Here is a 20,385-nt window from a genome sequence, read left to right as displayed (position 1 = left end):
ACTCTTTTTATAAATTCTACTAGTGAGTTTAACAACAAAGATATCCGAACTTTAAACATCATCGAGGAAAAATTCAATTTTTTCAATTCACTGTGGAACGACTCTACAAGAGAAATGTTCCAAAGGAGGCTAGCACAGAAGATACAGCTGAAACAAATAAACGACATCAAAGATATAAACGCGAGCTGGGAGAAAATTAAACACAACATTGAAGAATCAGCAGCAGAAGCTGTAGAAAAAGCTAAATAGAAACGAAAGGGCTATACGAAGTACAAAACATAAAATACTCCAGAATCCCGAGACATTCATAGAAGAATACGAAATGAAACAATGCAGTTGGTAAGAAGAACAAAAAATAAACACTGGGAAAAGTTTACAAAAAGGATGGAAAGCGACTTCTACGGTACTCAAGAACAAATATGGAGATTCATAAGAAACCAATGGAAAGAAATGGCAGAATTGAAGGAATATAATAACATACCAGCAAATGAATGGGAAGGATACCTGACGGAACTGTTTAAAGGAAAGGAAAATAATAATCAACTCAATAACGTACTTGAATTAAGACACGAAATAGAAATCAGTTTTCAGCAAGTAGGGATAGCCATAAATTCACTCAAAAATAGAACAACTTTATCAGATGAACAACAAGGATTCAGATTTGGAAGATCCTGCGTAGACGCCGTATTTGTACTAAGACAAATCACAGAAAAGGCCATCGAGTACAATAAACCAGCAAATCTATGTTTTATAGACCAGACAAAGGCTTTCGATCGCATCCAAGTCGAAGACGTCCTACAACTACTATATAAAAGAAATATACAATCAACATTATACAAACCATCGAAAACGTCTACTTCCATAATCGAATACAGACAAAGATAAATGGAAAACTAACATAGTGGATATCGGTACAAAGTGGAGTCAGACAGGGTGACTCGTTAAGCCCACTTCTCTTTAATATAATAATGGACGAAATAATACAAGCAGTACATAAAGGTCCTGGTTACAGAACGGGGAATAAAGAGATCCAAATATTATGTTTGCCGCATTAATCGCCGAGACAGAAGACGAGCTCCAAATATTAACACACATCTTCAATACAACAGCCAAGAAATACAATATGATAATATCAGCAACAAAAACCAAATGTATGACATCTAAATACCTACTACGTTGTAAAATCGAAATTGATGGGAAAATAATAAAGCAGGAAGCAGGGTTAAGATATTTTGGAATAGATATAACTAGTTACGGAGATGTCGAAGAAGAAGTACGACAACAAAGCTTAAAAGTAAGTAAAGTGACTGGATCTCTTAATGACACAATCTGGAAGAATAAACACTTAGGACAAGACACAAAAACAAGAATCTATAAAGCAGCAATTAGACCTATATTAACATATAAGGCGGAGACAAGACCTGACGCAACTAAAATGAGACGACTACTAGAAAAAACTGAGATGAAAATACTCCGATAAATATCAGGGAAAAGTTTGTTGGATAGGGAGAGAAGCGAAAATATAAAAAGAGCATGCAATAGAGAAGACATAAATAGATGGGTGACAAAACGGAAACAGGAGTGTAACGAATACATTAGTAAAATGGCAGAAGATAGGATAGTACAAATAGCGCGAGATAAGTCACCAAATGGACGAAGAAGTATTGGCAGAACAAGAAAAAGATGGCGCGATAATTTAAACAATTTAGGATGCTAATATTGAAGAAGATAAAGACTTTAAAGAATACATACAAATAGGAAGAAGAACAAGAAGAGTTTAACAAAAAAATTTAACACCAAAGGTAAATACAAAGCATGAGTACTCAGCCACAGCATGAGGACAAAAATATTATCAACTGTAAAAAAGTATATTGGATTACTCGTAAAGATAATACTTTACACTCTTTGCAGAAAATCAAAATTCAAAAGGACACAAAAAATTAAAAGGTAATAAAAGAAACTCTAAATCCATTTGATGATACAATTTATCACCAACAGTTGTTTAATATTTCGACTGGCAAAGCTACAGCTAAGAAGTTGAAGTCAAAAAAACTGGCAGTCAACAAAAATTACGAGTTTATTTTAAATTGTTCTACAACTCCTGCAAGATTTGAGAAACCTCAAAAAAAATCATCAATTTTGCTTCTCAAAACATCACAAAAGTTCTCATGACTAAATATAAAAATAACAAAGTATTGATGAAAATGGAACGAGACATCGTTGGGCGACTTCTGCATAGTTAGCATACAAAAGAAAATTAATCTAGAATATTGCTTGACTTTTCCATTCGCACACATGCCGCCTGAAATTTCTTCATGTACTGGTGAAATGTTGAAAACTCCTAAAGCAATATTTGCCAAAACTTTGAAATCGAATACCGAAATGGTTGAGGCCACATTTATTAACGTAGAAATAATAGATGACTTTAACTACTTACACCTCATTGATATCTCTACGACCCAAACATTTGAAAAAATTGCAGAATCAATACTAATAAAAATTTGTTCTGCAAATGCTGTAGAAAATAAATATTTGGCCGCTATTTGTTACCTTAATCATCAATCAAATATCCTGAACGTCAAACTCGAAAGGGATTAAATATCCCATATAAAATTTCAAGTGAACCTCAACAAATTAGGTCTAAAGATTTTTGCAAAGCGTTAAAAACTATAGTTTTAAAGAGGCATGGCTATGCTTTTTGGCTGATTATTGGAATATTAAAAATTTGCTTACAATTATCCAAAACAAAAAAATATTTTTGACCGTTGATCCATCAGTGCTACTCGTATCAAGCTTACAATAATTACATTAAAAAAAACTGAAGAAGCTGATTTTATATGTTGCCATGAAGAAGCGCATACGCGGATTGTTTTTCACGCTCATAAAATTGCACCTGGATCAAGGATTTTAATTAGAGCTTTGAATTCTGATGTTTTGGTAATTTTACTGGGAATTATGCACAAAATTTCACAATCTGTAATTTGGCTAGCCCCTTCAGCAAGTAAAAAGTTACATAACAAACACCTTGATTGCATAAACTGCATCAATTTGACTCTCAACTAAAGTTGGTTCAAAATTATGTCAAAATTTACCTGCTTTTCACGCTTATACAGGTTGAGATTAGTTAGACAGCAGCATTTTATAATAAAGAAAAAATTGGACCATTCAAAATATTTTCTCAGAATCAAAGTTATCAAACCATTCTTACAGGTTTACTGATAACACCGACATATTTATTAATAAAAAATGAATGTTCTTTAAGAGTTTACCGCGACAATCAATAATTACTGCAACAGACTAAATAATGCAAGAAATCGCATTTTTATGAAAACATGCTGCTAAAGAAGACAACCAACAGTTTTAAAAAAATAATAATAAAGTTTTGACTTCAATACTATACAACTATGCTGAAAATCGTTACAAACAAAAATTTTAAGAAATATTTTTGTTAATTCCATGTGGCTTAATGCAACTGAGTCGGAATGTACAAAACTCCAGCCTGAAAACTGCAGTTGGAATTTAAATGATTATTTAAAACCAACAGGATTTATTGCGGACCAAACGCCTTTGAAAGTTTTTCAAAAGCCAGACATTCTCAAAATGACGGAGAAGGAAATAATGAAAATTTTAGTTCCAATGAATCAGAAGTAGAATCAAAATCACTAATTTAAATCAAAGTTTTAGAAATGTAATATTTATATTTATGGTTTAGAATAATAAAATTTTTGTACTGAATATAAATATCTTTAAAGTTATTTTATAATTATTTTTTAATTTATAATTAAATATATTAATTTTATATTAATTCATTAATTTTATATTAATTTTTAACATACTAAATGATATATCAAATAATTTTTATTTATTTACTTATTCTCTTCTTCCCATCTACTCTACCCTGCACGATGACCTGCAATAGACGGTATTTTTTATTCCACGGTATGTGTCCATGGTATGCGAAAAAGGACACATCCTTCTCAGCACTTCCTCCTTGGTGACTCTGGCCATCCATGGAATTCGCAGCATTTTCCTGCGGTATATTCAAAGTTCAAATGCTTCTATCTTCTTAGCTATTTGTGTTTGTAAGATGCCGTAGTTAGGGCCAGACGTAACATTCAATAAATCTCAGTCTCAGCGCAGTATTCAGATTTCTGTTACATAATAATGACCTGAAATTTAAGAACGATGCCCTAATTTCTATTCGTACCCTGATCTCCTGGTCTGGATAGCTCCGGGTGTCTGGAGCTCCTGGATATTTATATTTTCCACTCTCTCTATATGCTGCCCACACAGGATTGTTGTTTATTGTAGGATCTTTCGATATTATCATAAATTTGGTCTTATCAATTGATGTCAAGTCCCATTCGGATGCATTCACTGTTTAATGCATCCAGTTTGCAGCTCTTTCAAGCTCTCATCTATTATTATTTCGACTTTTATGAAGATAATCTGTGAATATGAGTTGAAAAGCGTCAGAGAGAAGCAGCATCCTTACCTGACATCTCTAGCAATCGGTATATTATTTATTTCTATCTCGTTCATCTTTACTATTGCTTTTTGGTTCCAATATATAGCCTTTATGATTTCAATGACCTTCACTTGCATATAACGAAGCGAAAAAATTATAAAATATTCCGGAAAACTTTCCGGTTGCCTTCCATCGATATACATTTTACTTTTATTATTCACTTGCATTAACCTTCTCTATATGTTAACGTTTGACGTTTATTTAACGTTTGACATTCCTTTTCTCAAGTAGCTGTAGCTTCATCCGTTGTTACTGTTAGTTGTTGCCCTGGAAACCATCAGGGTCTTCTAATGCCACAAATTGTTTGCATTGCTCCCGTAGTGATCCTTTTCCAAGTTAACATGTTCTTTTATAAGAGCATGTTATTAATTATTAGCAGCAATTATTAGAGCAAAAATTATAATTATAATTAGGTGTCTAGTTTCGGTTTCCCTGTTTTGTCAAATTATATTTATAATTTTATATTTTGTGATATTATTTTATATCAAAATTAAGGATTCTGAATAGCTACGTTAGTTAAGAAATGCTTTTCCAACCATCCAACAGGAAATATAATTTCTAAACATATACATAGTGCTTAGTCGAAAGTTATATATTTAGTATATTACCAGGAATTCCATTTTTACATACAAAAATAAAATAACACGTTTTTCAGAATTTTCTGCACTGTCGGACACAGATGTTACATTTCTTTTGCAAACTTAGACATGACCTTGTTATGATTTGAACTAGACATGCAAGCAGGAAATACTGAAAAAATAGAATCGTTTCTTTATTTCTGTTGAACCGGTGCCTCCGCCAAATATTCGAAAATCGTCAAAATATTTATTATAATATGTAGAATATTTTAGTTATAATATACTTAATTCAGCAAACCTGAAAAATTAATTTGTCTGTGTATAAGAAGTTAGCATTGATGTATAGGTTGAAAATTATAGATGCTAGTACGCTATCCTGAACCAAACCGCTGGTTTGAGTTCGCCAACGACTTTTCTTTCCCTCAAGACTCACGTAAAATCGTCTATTTTACACTAGTGATTTTACTATTTTGACGAGTTGGTAGTCCTTAAGAGTGGCGTAGACTTTCTTCAGCAGATTTCTGTGGTTGGCTCTCTTGTGGACGGACTACTTTCTGTAATATCTTTCCTGCGATTTTCTCTACCACTGTCTCTGATTTTCTTGTCGTATTTGTCTTACTGTTTGGATCCTGTATTACTTTTTGTAGCCATGTAGATCTTGGTCTTTTACATATTCTTCTGACATCTGCTGTTCATTCTAAAATAGAGAATATTGTTATAATTTACCCTGCTTCCATATATGTACCGACATTTTACTTTCTGCTTTTTGAATTTACATACCATTTCATTATTTTTTTTGTAACTCTTTGTTCGTTCTTTGCCTTAATTTGTTTTTACTTTTTTTTTGTTGGTTGTAATACTGTTCCTAGCATTTTTCTTTCTGGTCTTAAGTCTTTCTCTTGATTTTTTGTCATGGTAAGGATTTTGGTGTTATAGGTTTTTATTTTTCATTTTTCGATTTCTTACTCAGTAATTTAGCTATTTTTTTTATTTTCAATAAAATAAACCGCAATAGATAACGTATTAAATAATTAAAAAAGGCCAATTTGTACCGAAATAAATGTCGTAAATAAATAAATGAATATTCTGAAACTGAAAAAACCGCATTTTTCAGTTTGTTATGTGCTTCCTTTATTTGTTTAGTTTAAGGTAATACACACGAGAAACATTTAATAAACTTTTATTACAGGGAAAACTGTTTTTCAACAAAATACTTTGGAGGGTGTTGCGAGACCCTTCTTTGCGATGATATAGGAACAATCCAGGATATGATAAAACAATTAAATGGGGGAGACCCGATTTAGGTACAACACAGTGGTTTATAATAGTAACAAGTCTTATCGCTAACACTCTACTAAGATACTCGTATACATCAGAGTAACCCCATGTGATCATTTTTTTAAACTAACATGTCGTAGGTTTTGAAATAACATTTTTGACTGCATTTTTTAAAGGGCAATATTTTTGAGGAATGCTACAGTTTTGCGACATATTTTTACTTGTATATAGATATTTTTAATAATTTTTTATGCATGTTGTATTTATTAACATATTTTTGACATTTTTTCGATCCATTACCACTAACCTATCCAATTAATTCATCAGCATGATTTTAAAAATGTTTAAACTAATAAATTATTATTGAATGATTTAGTCCAAATATAAACAAACATAAATGAAAAAATATTTGCTAAAAATACCAAGCTATACATATTGTTCTACTTACTTTTTATTAAAAATAAAATATTTTAAAGAATATATTTATTTGCAAACATCGAAAGTTGTGAGAAAGACTTAAAAGCTACTAGAAACAAAATAAGCAATTTTTTTATTTTACAAATCGATCGCATCAACCTCAAGGGTTATTTACCACAAACATTTTATTGGAAAGTCTTTGACGTATTTTATTAATTGGGCGATACTACAATTGTCTCCTAAGATATCACTTATTTTCGACTTTCAAACTATTTAACAAACGATTTTAAATCATCTACATTTCATATCCTATTTCATTGCCGTTTCACTGATTCTTACATTGGGTATACTTCATGAGTTTTAACTGGGTTACAGCTTCGATATTTGTTTTAAGAGAAATTGGTTGGTCTTTAAGAGTATTGTTGACATAAATTGCGTTTACACCTCGTGCTTCTTCTTGTTCATGTTTCATTGTTTCATTCTGATGAAATTGAATACATTTTCGATATGAGTTATATAACTGATAAAGTGTTTGCAGCATATTTGTAGCAGTAGTGAGTGGATACTTCTCTGCAATCCTGGCAGGGGATAGATCTACTTCAGGAATAGCACACCTGCCTACGCTAGCTTATGGATTTCCTCAGTTTTCCATCCTCGGGGAAACCATGTCCAAGTCCAAAGCATTCCCACTTAGCACGCACTAGCCAAGCGTGGCGTTTTCATGGCTTAAAGTTAATCAAAAGTTGTTTTCCATGAAAGACGAAATTGCTGAACGGCCCTCAGTCTCGGGCGGCTCCAACACTCCCAACCAAGGTAGCGGTTGTAGCGGAGTAAAGGGTTCTAAAAATCACCGGAAAAAATCAGGCTACCACAAAGGGCAAACTAATGCCTATTACTTCATATAATTTTATGTCGGACCAGATGATTAAACTGAAGGAAGAGCTGAGAACAATAAAATGGGACGTCATCGTCTCAGCGATATAAGACGAAGAGAAGAAGCCCAAATTACTCTTAAATTAGGACACTTATGTCATTTTAGAGGAGAAGAAGGCGCTTTAAATGGTAAAGTAGGATTCGTTATACATAGAAAGCGTACACAAAATATAGTTAAAATTAACAGCATAAGCCCGAAGATTGTATACTTTATCTTCAAACTAAATGCAGAATATAACTTTTAAGGTAATCCGTACATATGCTCCAACCACTATAAACTCGAATGAAGAAATTGAAGAATTATATGAGGACGTAGAAACAGCATTACATGCTGCACCAGCATATTACAAAATAATGATGTATGGGCTTTAAACAAAATGATACAGAAGTAGCAATGGGCAAGGATATGGCAAAAGAAATTAACGAGGGTAAAGATTGCTCAACTTCTTACACCAGGAAAATTTATCCATGATGAATCCTTTTTTCGATAAAAAGCCTCAGCGTAAATGGACATGGATACGCTCAGATGGCAGTGTCAAACATGAAATAGATTATATCGTAACGAACAGACAAGAAATACTCAAAGACATCGAAGTACTCAACAAATTATCGACAGAAAGCGACCACAGATTAATCCGAGTAAAGATATCATTAAATGTCAAATTGGAAAGAACCAAGATGATCTTAAAAACACTAAATAAAAAATAAATTTCTCCAGAAAACAACGACCTATATGACGATGCACTAAATAGACATATAAAAGACTTTAACTATAAAAAAGACTATAAAAGAAAACAAAATATTAAACAAGCTAATAATGACATAACAAAGGCACCAAAAGAAATTGAAAGGGAGTCCTACCCAACCGCCGTGACCCATAAAGAAAAACTAAGCCAAAACAACAAAGAGCTAATAGGTAGAAGAAGACAGCTGATAAAACAATACGTCTCCAACTACACAACATTGGAGAAATTAAATAAGGATATTTACTGATTAATCCGAAAAGACATAAGAGAAAGTAACACAAGAGAAATAACTAAAATAAACAACCTTTGAGGCGAAATACGAACAACATATGCAACAGAAATATGTACAGAATAAGAAACAAGGATGGAAACATTACTACGGATAGAACCAAATGCCTTGAGGTTGTCGAATCCTTTTATCGCGAAATATATAAGAGCACTAACAAAAAAAATATCAGCCACTGCTCAAAATCACAAACCAGGGATCAAAATGAATGCCAGAAATAACACCACACCAAGTCAAAATGATAATTTTAGAAATTAAAAATAACAGATCCCCTGGAGATGACCCCGTAGTGATCGAGGCGATCAAATTAGGTGAAAATAAAATTATCTAGGCTTTGGCCTAACTTTGCACCGAATGCATCTACCAAAAAAAAGCCCCTTATCAGTAGAATAATGAAATCAGTGGAGAGAAACTCAGTCATTTGAGATTCGCAGATAACATCGTCTTTATAGGTGATTGTATGAATAACAGTGATAATGTGATACAGTAATAATGTTGGAAAAATTATATCACGCTTTCTTAGAGGTTAGAATGAAGATTATCATAAACAAGACTCAAATAATGACTGATATGGTGCTAAATTAAAAAATTGCTATTGATGAAAGGGATATTTCGGAGAGACCGAATCCCAAACAAAGAAATACGTCGTTGATAAAAAACAACAGACGCTATCGAAAAAATCACGTCGGTATATTGGAATTGGGCAGGACACGTCGCCAGATTATCAGACAACCAATGGATAAAATATATTGTCGAGTGGAGGCCAAGGCAAGAAGCACCACGGAAAAGAGGACAACCACCAACCAGATGTACTGACGACCTGAAGCGTGTTAGCAGTAACTGGATGCGAGCCGAATAAGACAGAGACAGATGGAAAGAACTGAAGGAGACCTATGTCCAGCAGTGGACGCGTATAGATTGATCATGATGATTATGATGTTGGGAAATGTTATCAGTATTATAGCACTGGCTTTTACTGAAAATATTGAGCGAATGTTCTTAAGCATTTCCAACGGCGCTCCGTATTTTATTATTTCTCAAAGGTCTCTTATTTGTCATTTACTAATTAAAGATTGAAGTTTTGAGTTAATGTTCTTTCTTATTGAAGAATGTACTATATTGCGTATATTAATTTTTTTCTCGGTTGTTCATTGGTGTGTTTGTAATTTCTTTGGCCATAACCGAAATTAGCTATTTTGGATTCTGCTCCACTTAGCTGTTATCCAGATATGTGTCGAGTGCACCTATAAGTACTAATAAGCAAGTATATTTTTCCATAGCTTGTGAAATGTGAGGTTAGGTTAGGCTCAATATGAGTGGGCGCCTAACAATACTTCCACTCGACCTAAGAGGTCTATTGGGACTCATTCCTAGGTTAAAGTTGTCCTTTCAGCCTAGCCTTTTTAAAAACGTCTATTATGGCCTTTGACAACACTTTTACGAAGTCGTAGGGCTCGAATTGCTAACGCTCAATCGGAAACATATAGTAGGACGAGGGTGGAAGATATAATTGGAAGAATTGCTCAAATGAAATGGAGCTGGGTAGAACACGTGGAATGAGAGGGCAACGAAACATGGATGAGAAACATTATACCACAAAAACTGTGGTTAGGTAGATAGGAGAACAACAGTTATAAAATACTAAAGAAATCTGTAGGAAAAATGTTCAATTTCAATTTTCAATCAAAAGGAAAAAATAATTCAATGAAAGATCTCTGTCGAATGATTTAGTAGAAACACTAATATAGACGTGAGGATATAAAAATACTATACAGAAGATAAATGCAATATAGAAGAGTAAATAAATAGAAATTATGAATTATAGAAAACAAGGAGGTTGACATGTTATTGACAAAAAAATCGGTTGCCTGTAAAGTCGGTTTTACGGGCGAAGATTTTACGTGACAACGTCTTTTTCTCGGTAGAATATTTATTGATATGAATATTATTAAATTGCACAATAGGAACAAGGAATTGAATGAAAATAAGAATTGCACAAATTTTAACTATAGAAATATATTTTGTTTACTAAAACATTGTACATGTAAACTTAAACTTAACTAATTTCTATTTGAGTGATTTTGTTGAGGATAGGACGATGATACGAGAAATATGAAATGAAAGGAAGTGTTTCTGCTGTAATGTGTCTTGAACGCCACGAACGCTCGAGAAAGACAGAGACACAAGCACGGAAGCACGCACCGATTCAACGCGCCTAATTCTCTAGTGCTGCGCGCGCAGCGGACCGATCATGTTTGAGTGGGAGAGAGACGCAAGGCATTCGTCGGTCCAGCGGGCCTCTCTCTAGTTCGGTGACTCACTGTAACAGACGTGAGCGGGCGTTACACTTTTTCATGAGTGACTCCGAGCCGCAACCTAATTTAAGACGTTGTCACGTCAAAAAAAAGTTATTCAAATAAAAGTTGTAGATCTTAAAAACTTCTTTAATTTTGCGAGTTTCTAAATCAAGATACATAAACAATTGACCGAGAATAATGAAGAAACTCTTTTGCAGTAATTTATAAATCCACAAAGAAAATGAAATTCCTGTAGTTAGCTGTATACCATGTATCACAAAAGTTTTATTTAAAAATCCTTTATAAAAGGTATACAATAAAAAAGACTACATCACAGAACATTTTCGAACTAAAAAGTCCATCATCAGTGTAATATTACGAGGTATACAAGAGTCTCACGGTGACTCACTGTAACAGACGTGAGCGGGCGTTACACTTTTTCATGAATGACTCCGAGCCACAACCTAATTTAAGACGTTGTCACGTCAAAATAATTCATATTGTACGGGCATACGAGAAGAATTGATAATTGGATACCACAGAAGGCTTGAAATTGGACGGTAAAAAATTATTAAATAAAGAAAATGAAAAATAAGATCAAGAAAAAACAAAAACAAGAAACTCCATAGAAAAATGGCTTTTTTATAGATAACCCAGAGACGTGAAAAAAGAGATAAATATGGTAAATAGGTTTTAATAATAAAAAGTTATCATTAAAGTAAATATTTTTTTAATCATTACATTTGAATTGCTTGTTAGCTAGTTAAACTAATATTTGCAATATTAGGCCAAGCAATAATGGCGTGAAGTCATTTAAAAATCCTAATTGTTAAAAATTAAAAACAGTGACACGTCCAATTTTTCATTATCAACGAGATGAGACGTCTCTTTTATTACAATAACTTTCTAGAGATTTTTAACAAACACACGTAGTAAAAATAATTTAGTACGTAGGTAAATATGGTTTTTATTTTTTTAAATAAAATTAAAATATGAATTACGTTATTATTTGGGCTAAACTGTTTTAGGCAAAGTTAAAAAAGGTGTTTTATTTGGAAGTTATTTATTTTGTATATAATAATATATCTATTGCTCCAAATCTTCGTTTTAAAAACTATTTCACTACACGATAAAACACCTTTTTATACAAAACCATTTACCAGGTAGTAATAGTCTAGAATGACTTTTTAAGTGACAATAATTCGAGTTAGGTATATACTAGGAGTGTTGGAATTTCATTCCAATTCCAAATAGAGCTACAGCTTTGCATAATTATTCTCATAAAATACATTGTATCAATTTATCAATTTTTCCCCTTCTTTGTTATTTTTATTTTGTTAAATTCTTGTTTAAAAAGTAGTTTTTATTTTAGGATATTTTGAAATACGTATACTTATTTATTAATAATAAAAGTATGTACATTGAATCATTGTCATGTTTCTAATATGCTTGGATTTAGACATAAAAATTAAAAAAACAAACTTATTTTGAAATAACAGAAACCAGTATGTTACAAAGAATGTTGAAAACAATTTAAATTAAATAATTCTTGTTGATATTTTGCTAAAAAGAAAATGTATATCTTTGAGATTATCAATATACAGGGTGATTGATTAGTGTGATAAAGCGCAGTAGATGCACAGATAAAAGTTAATAACAAAAATTGTAGTTAACTTTGAGGTTCATATTCTAAAATTAATTAGAATGTTACAGAGTGTTTGATAACATGGCAGAGCAAACTTGTGTTTTCTTTAAATGGAACACTCTGCATTTTATTTTATATTCGAAATCTTCCTCACTTCCCCATCACAGCAATATAAAGTTTTGTTATATTATACAGGATATTTATAAAGTTATAACCAATTTTCTATGAAAATCGTAACAAGTTCAACTTCCTGTATAATTAAAAATAAACACAATAACAATGATCTGGTGCTACCATATTTTTTATTGATTGTCAAAATTTTTAAAAATAATTGATATTACTAATTTTCTTTATATCAACTACAGGGTGAGTCAAAACGCAAGTACATTATTTTCTCAGTAATTCTAAATAGAACACCCTGTATTTTATGTCACTGTGTCACTATCGAAAAGTATCATTATGCTCCAGTCGCCAGAGACGAAAATACCACTCTAAAAATCATACGATCAAGCTTAATTTTGCCAAGAATACTAATTTTAGGACACTAAAAAAGTTTACCACTTCTACCACCGGGCTTCCTCCTAAAACCCCCCTCGTAGGGGGGTAGAAACGCAAAAAATCGATTTACCAAGAATTTGTACGCCGTAGAAAAACATGTTTCAAATAAAAAATGTAGCTTGTTAGTTTTAAATATAAATGTTTTTTATACTTTTTGTCTAGAATGAACCGTTCTCTCAGAAACAACGCTTGAAGTGACCGTCGATTTTGAATGTGTTACGTGCGCGAAATCAATGTTCAATTAAATTTGTATCAGCTCAACGGTAATAATTCGATATCTTTTGATATAAGTACCCTATCGACAAATATCAAGATGCATTTTAAAGGTGAAGAGTTTAGCTTTCGGATGCAATTTTTGGTCTTTGCCGCAAGTAAACTTATATTTTATAAAGGTGTTAAATAAATAAACAAGGGGCGATTTTTGTCTTTTTTTTATGATTTTCATGAGATCAATTCAATCTATTCCTTTTATTTACTAGCCACTATAAAGTTTCGATTACTAGAGCCTAACCTTCAAAACCTATAGTTTGAAATTTTAATTTAGAGTTTTGGCAACAAATGTGACGCATTTGAAATATGCTTAATAAGCGCTGGATTTAAACTTTTACATAACAAACAATCTAATACGTTTAAAACTTTTTTTTCAATTAAACTAGTACGTTTTTCAAAAGAACCAAACTTCTGTTATAAACTACTTCCAAAACCGTCTTCTTGGAGGCATTTCCCGTGACGTGCGATCGTTTAAAATGTAAAACATTAAATTCTGCGTTTTATCCATATTTCAAATGCCTTATATTTGTTGCCACAACCCAAAATTGAAATTTCATGTCATAGATTTTCAAGACTATTCTCTAAAAATGGAAGTTTTACTACCACTAGTCAATGAAAGTGATTAATTTTATCGATCTCACGAGAATCTTAGGAAATGGTAAAAATCGCGCCATGTTTATTTACTTAACACCTTTATAAAAACTGAGTTTATTCGCGGCAAAATATAAAAACTACATCCGAAAGCTGCACTCTTTAACTTTAAAACGCATCTTGATTTTTGTCGATAGGATAGTAGAATCAAAAGATACAAATTTTATTGAACATTGATTTCGCGCACGTAACTGACATTCAAAAACGACGGTCGCTTTAAGCGTTGTTTCTGAGAGAACGGTTCATTCTACACAAAAAGTACTAATAAAAATTTTTGTTTAAAATTATCTCAGCTATATTTTTTAATTATAGAGATCATAAAAAACTTAATAAACAACAAAGCACCTGGTGAAAATGGTATCATTGCTAAGTTTCTAAAAGAAGGTGGTGAAATGGTGCAAGAAATAATCGCTTAGTTAATACGCGAAGTGTGGATCAATGAAAAAATACCCAATCAGTGGAAAGAAGCAATCTTATGTCCAGTGCATAAAAAAGGAGACGTTAGAGAATGTAAAAATTACAGGTGAATAGCTCTACAAGATACAGTGTATAAGATTCTGGCCATATCAATTAGAAATAAAATTAAAACAAAAGTTGAAAATTGTCTAGGTGAATATCAAGCAGGTTTCAGAGCAAACAGATCGGTAATAGACCAAATTTTTACAATGAAACAAATTTTAGCTAGCTCATATGAATTCAACCTAACATTACACATGCTGTTTATTGATTTTAGACAGGCATATGATACTATAAAAAGAAATAAAGTATATGAAGCACTAGAATATTTTAAATTTCCACCAAAAATAGTAAGACTGACTAAATGCATACTCAATGATACTAAAAGTAAAGTCATGTTAGAAGGACGGGTTTCGGATAGCTTTATCACCAATAGAGGTCTGCAACAAGGTGACCCGTTATCAACAGATTTTTTCAATTTGATCTTAGAGAAGATTTTACGAGAATGTAACATCTACACTAGAGGCACAATATATCATCACAGGCATCAATGCGTAGCATATGCAGATGATGTTACCTTAATAACAAGGAGACCTGCAGAATTAAGAGAAATCTTTACTAGAATAGAGAGAATAGCCAGGGAATATGGGTTAGAAATAAACGAAGAAAAAACAAAATATATGGTGATGAGGGGAAACGAAAAAGTCCTTTAAGATACAAAGCCCAAGTAAAGAATATAACTTTGAAGTTGTTAGCCAATTCGATTACTTGGGAGTGACACTAACAAATAGGAACGAAGAGAACCAAGAAATCATAAAAAAAATGGCCAAAGGTAGTAAGAGTGCTGGGAGCCTGACTAAGATACTGAGGTCGAAGATAATATCCAGAACAGCAAAAAAACGAATATACACAACAGTTATCCGACCTACAGTACTCTATGCTAGCGAGACCTGGACACTAAATAAAGATATGGAAGTAAAATTAGATAGATGGAAACGAAAAATTCTTAGAAGGATATACGGAGGTGTAAAAGAGGGGAACATCTGGGGAAGAAGAACGAATGAAGAAATAATATGCAAATATATGGGCAACCAAAAATAACAAGACTCGCTAAAATTCAAAGATTAAGATGGCTCGGACATATAGCAAGAATGAAGGAAGGAAGAGTTCCCAATGAATTAATAAACACGGAGGCTGGTACAAAAAGAAAAAGAGGCCGCCCCCGAAGAAAATGGCTGAAGTCGGCAAAAGAAGATCTGAAGTCGCTGCGGGTACAAGATTGGAAAAACATAGCACAAAATAGAAAAAAATGGAAGAAAACCGTTGAAGCCTTAGGCCTTTGAGGCCTGTTGAGCCGAATATATATATATATATATATATATATATATATATATATATATATATATATATATATATATATATATATATATATATATATATATATATATACAAGGGGGGTTTTAGGGGGAAGCCCGAGGGTAAACGTGGTAAACTTTTTTGCGTCTTTTTTGGGGTCCCAAAATTAATATTCTTGGCAAAATTTAGCTTGTTCGTATTGTTTTTAGGGGTTAACTCTCTGACGACCGGACTATTAGCATACTTCAATTTTTATTTAATATTCCCTATGTCTAAATTTATCAGTTTTTGAGATATTTCTATTTTTCAAAGCAAATTATCAACTAGGTGTATAAATTATTACAAATTTTAATCAATCCGTGACTGAATTGTCTAAAACTGACAGTTGTCATAACTCTATTAAACTAAATTGGCAAGAAGCCGATTAAATATTTATGGACGGGTTTGATATTACTATTACTAGTTATTATTTTAGCGCTTCATATTCGTACTACCAGAGGAATATATTTTTGTTGAACCAATTGTCATTTCGCCTGGTTTGGCCTATATAGTTTCACTTAGTCCTAATATGTAGATTTTAAGTCTCTGAATGTTTGGAAAGTAAACTTGCGTGCATAGAAATCGGCCCACTGTAAACTTTTGACTTTAACTATATTTTTTTCAAAAAATATTCATCAGATCACAAAAACAAATATACTGTTTGAAAGACAATTTAATATGCTTTAATGTGAGTATAAATTTATGAAAACTTATTTCGGCTTCCTATGTTTAACATAGTGAAATGAATTCATTAAGCAAATTAAGCTTTTTTATTATTAACATAAATAGGGTTATTGACAATTTAAAACTTAACACTTAATTTTTTAATAATGGGTATGACCTCCTCTTGCCCTAATAACATCTCTCATACGATTAGGCATAGATCTAATCAAGTTTGCTATTGTTGCTTGTGGGATGTTAAGCCACTCTTCTTCTGCTGCAAGAATAAGCTCTGGGATCCAGTCTGGGGTATGAAGTCTAGCTCGAATTCTTCGTTTTAGCTCATCCCATAAATGTTCGATCGGATTTAGGTCAGGACTATTTGCTGGCCAGTCTATAACCTGAAAACCGACTTCTGCAATGTAATCTTGCACGATTCTTGCGGTGTGTGCCCTTGCATTGTCATGCATAAAGATAAATTCGTCACCAATGTAAGGTAACACATGAATTGCTAAAATCTCCCCGATATATCTGGCAGCCGTTAAACCTCTTTTTCCGTGAACACGGTCGTCCCTACGAATGAACTCAAGATCGGTTCGTGCTCCTATAGAAATTGCACCCCAGATCATGCAGGAACCACCCCCATAAGCACTCCGCTCTTCAAAGCAGCATTCTGCAAATCTCTCTCTTGGTCTCCGGTACACTTTCCTTCTTCGGTCGCTACCATAGAGGCATATTTTGGTCTCATCTGAGAACAGAACAGATCCCCATTGTTCCAACGTCCAATTCCGATGATCCTGTGCAAAACGCAGGCGTGCTTGCCGATGAGCTGGAGTAAGTTTTGGACAAATCGCAGGTGTTTTAGGGATCAGGTTATTTTCCCGCAGTCTTTGTCTCACTGTTCACTGACTAACAGCCATTCTTCGCACCTCACAGAGCTGTCGTTGCACCTGAACGGCATTAAGGTGACGATTTCTTAATGTTGTTAACACAATAAAGCGGTCATCACGAGCGGTTGTAAATCGCCGTCTACCTGTTCCAGGTCGCCTATGAAAGGATCCAGTCTCCTGATAACGTTGGCACACTCTTCGAACCGCTGCGCGTGTCATATCCAATTGTCTAGCAACAGCTCGCTGACTAAGTCCATTTTCGATTAGAGCAATAACTTGGGCGGCTTTTTGTGGTGTAGTATGCATTAAACTAACACACTTTAACACTGCTGAGATTATAAAAAACGAATAATATGCAAATTTCACTTGCAAAGGCAATACTTTTACAATTAGACAAATTTGTTATTTCCGTGACAATCACCACATAAACACGTTTCATTTGTTTACCGGTTACTACGCATGTAAACGATAGGCCTTCTTGATAAATTTGTTTTTGTGATCTGATGAATATTTCTTGAAAAAAAATATAGTTAAAGTCAAAAGTTTACAGTGGACCGATTTCTATGCACGCAAGTGTATTATGTTCCTTTTCTGCTTCACATGTGGACTTTCTTAAGTTTCCATTCCACGTTTACACGTGTTTTTTAAACATAAATATAATATAAAGGAACCACCACATGTTTTCTTTTATTAGACAGTGTACAAGTGAATAATAAATAATCAAACCTAGATATTAAAAAGTTATTTCAAAATATTTATGTCTTTCTTAAAATTTTAGTTTATGAATATTTTTGTTTCTGATAAAATATGGTCAATTCAAAGTTATTAACTGATTTTTTTATTGTTTAGGGATAGCTGTTTCTCCGACAAATATTTCAAAGGGTGTGTGGAAAGCTTACTTATGGACGAAGATTGGCCACAACTGGAAAAAATGGTAGAATACGTCGGAAAGTGAGCTTTTTGCCCTTAAACGCCCAGTGTCCTGTTAATCTAGTCGATGAATGTATCACCAATAGGCGATTAATAATTTAATTTAATTTGACAGCATTTGTGAACTATCTCTTTTTGCTGTAACTGGTTTTACATTTTATTTATTTATTTATTTTAAAATATTTTTAGGTATGCCCGATGAGCCTCATATTCTCTAATATTTAATCCACCAGTTAGAGCAGAAAGATTCATTTTAAAATATAAAATTATTCTTAAGTGTATTTCCCTTAAATTGAAGAAATACTGGTTAAAAATATCGTATGCTTTTGCATTTTAATTTATAGTTATATCAACATTTAAATACAAAAAATTGTGCTGTCCTATATTATCAAAACGTTACATTATTTGTACATGGAGCTGTTTAATTTTCCTTCCCCTCATTTTTTGTACAGTACCCTACCACAGAGAAGTTATCAGAAGTGATTCACTAAAATATGCATTTCTTCCTCTTCGTGTAATAAGTTTTCCTTATTCTATTTGCATTCATCTTTCAAGTCTAGTTCTTTTTTCTAAAAATATAAGTATAATTTTTTCCACATTGTCAATTTTGATATTATATGGCTATTTGGCCACAGGCCAAACAGCTATTATATTCATTTACGATATCCCAATCACATTTCAAATAGCCGCTGGTAGTAGAACCGTTTAGAACTTAGGCGATCATTTAAACAAGTATTTACTTCAATTTTTATATTTATAGATCATTCAATGTTATATATTTTTACATTAGGATAGATGATAATTTTGTGACATTCGAAAACAGCGTAATTATTTAAGGAGGCTGGTGAAAGTTAAGCATTTCTCTCATGGTATATTTATATTTAAAATTAATTTATTTACTTTTGTTGAGATTATTTTTATTAAGTTAAGTATTTGTGTCCAGTTGTAGAAGAAAAATATATCGATTTCCATAGATTCAGTACAATCATTTAACTCACATTAAAAATAATTAAACAAGACAGTAGTACATTCATGTTTTATGAAATTAATTAGTTCCGATATATTTTCCTTCTGAATGTTTATTTTAACATTCCAATATCAGTATTGTACTTTTAGAATTTATTGTTACTGTACTACTTTTTATACACACACCCGGTGCCTAGAAGTATTTAAATATTTTTTAATATTTGTGTTTGTTTCAATTGAAAATAAGTACAAAATAGGTTTTGAAAAAGAAACCTATACGCATTTAAAAACTTGATAGTATTTAGGTGGAACTATACAGAAAAAAATAGTTCAAAACAGAAACCAAATAATACATATTTTCGACATACTTGACATCCTAAATTCTATTTTATTAATTCATATTTAGCTGAATATTTCCACCTTACGTAGTAGCAAATTCTCATGTACATCTTTGTTTCACTATTTCACTATTTATTCCTTACTATTTGTATTGTTATTCTGAGCTTTTGGGAGTAGAATTCAAGTACATTTATAATTCATTGTAAATTTTTATTCCATTTGTTCATGGCAGCTTCTAGTAAATAGTGTACTAGTCGATTAAATTAATTTGAAAATGATATGGTCTTTTATTTAAAATTACTGCTTCTCCCTCGATAAATATGTACCTGATGGTCAGACTAAATTTCTTGTCAATATCAAGTTAATAAGCGTATTCTATAACTTGATATTGACTTACATCATAGTCCCATGGATTCTGAGAGTTACAAAAATCTCAAATATTTGAGAAAATCATCGCATAGCTATATATCACTTAAAATTGCAAATTTTAATGTAAGAACCGTTCTATCAGAAGTAACAACACAAGAGGTGAACAACACTTTTCTACTCGAGAGTAAAACAA

General features: G+C 32.4%; 1 protein-coding gene across 2 annotated transcripts in view; it reads left to right on the top strand.

Annotated features, from left to right (window-relative positions):
- Positions 1–20,101, top strand: part of ITP (ion transport peptide) — a 242,546-nt gene extending 222,445 nt beyond the window's left edge. The window contains exons 3-4 of one of the 2 annotated variants that reach the window (XM_072523616.1): positions 6,296–6,410; positions 18,438–20,101. In XM_072523616.1, coding sequence (XP_072379717.1) covers positions 6,296–6,410 — 115 coding nt within the window. In that variant the 3' untranslated portion in view covers positions 18,438–20,101. The remainder of the gene's footprint in view (positions 1–6,295; positions 6,411–18,437) is intronic. The other variant, XM_072523617.1, reaches the window with a different exon arrangement.
- Positions 20,102–20,385: the final 284 nt, after the last annotated feature.

Source organism: Diabrotica undecimpunctata, chromosome 2 (genome assembly GCF_040954645.1).
Source record: "Diabrotica undecimpunctata isolate CICGRU chromosome 2, icDiaUnde3, whole genome shotgun sequence".
NCBI lineage: Eukaryota > Metazoa > Arthropoda > Insecta > Coleoptera > Chrysomelidae > Diabrotica > Diabrotica undecimpunctata.
This window is presented reverse-complemented; position numbering and strand designations above follow the sequence as displayed.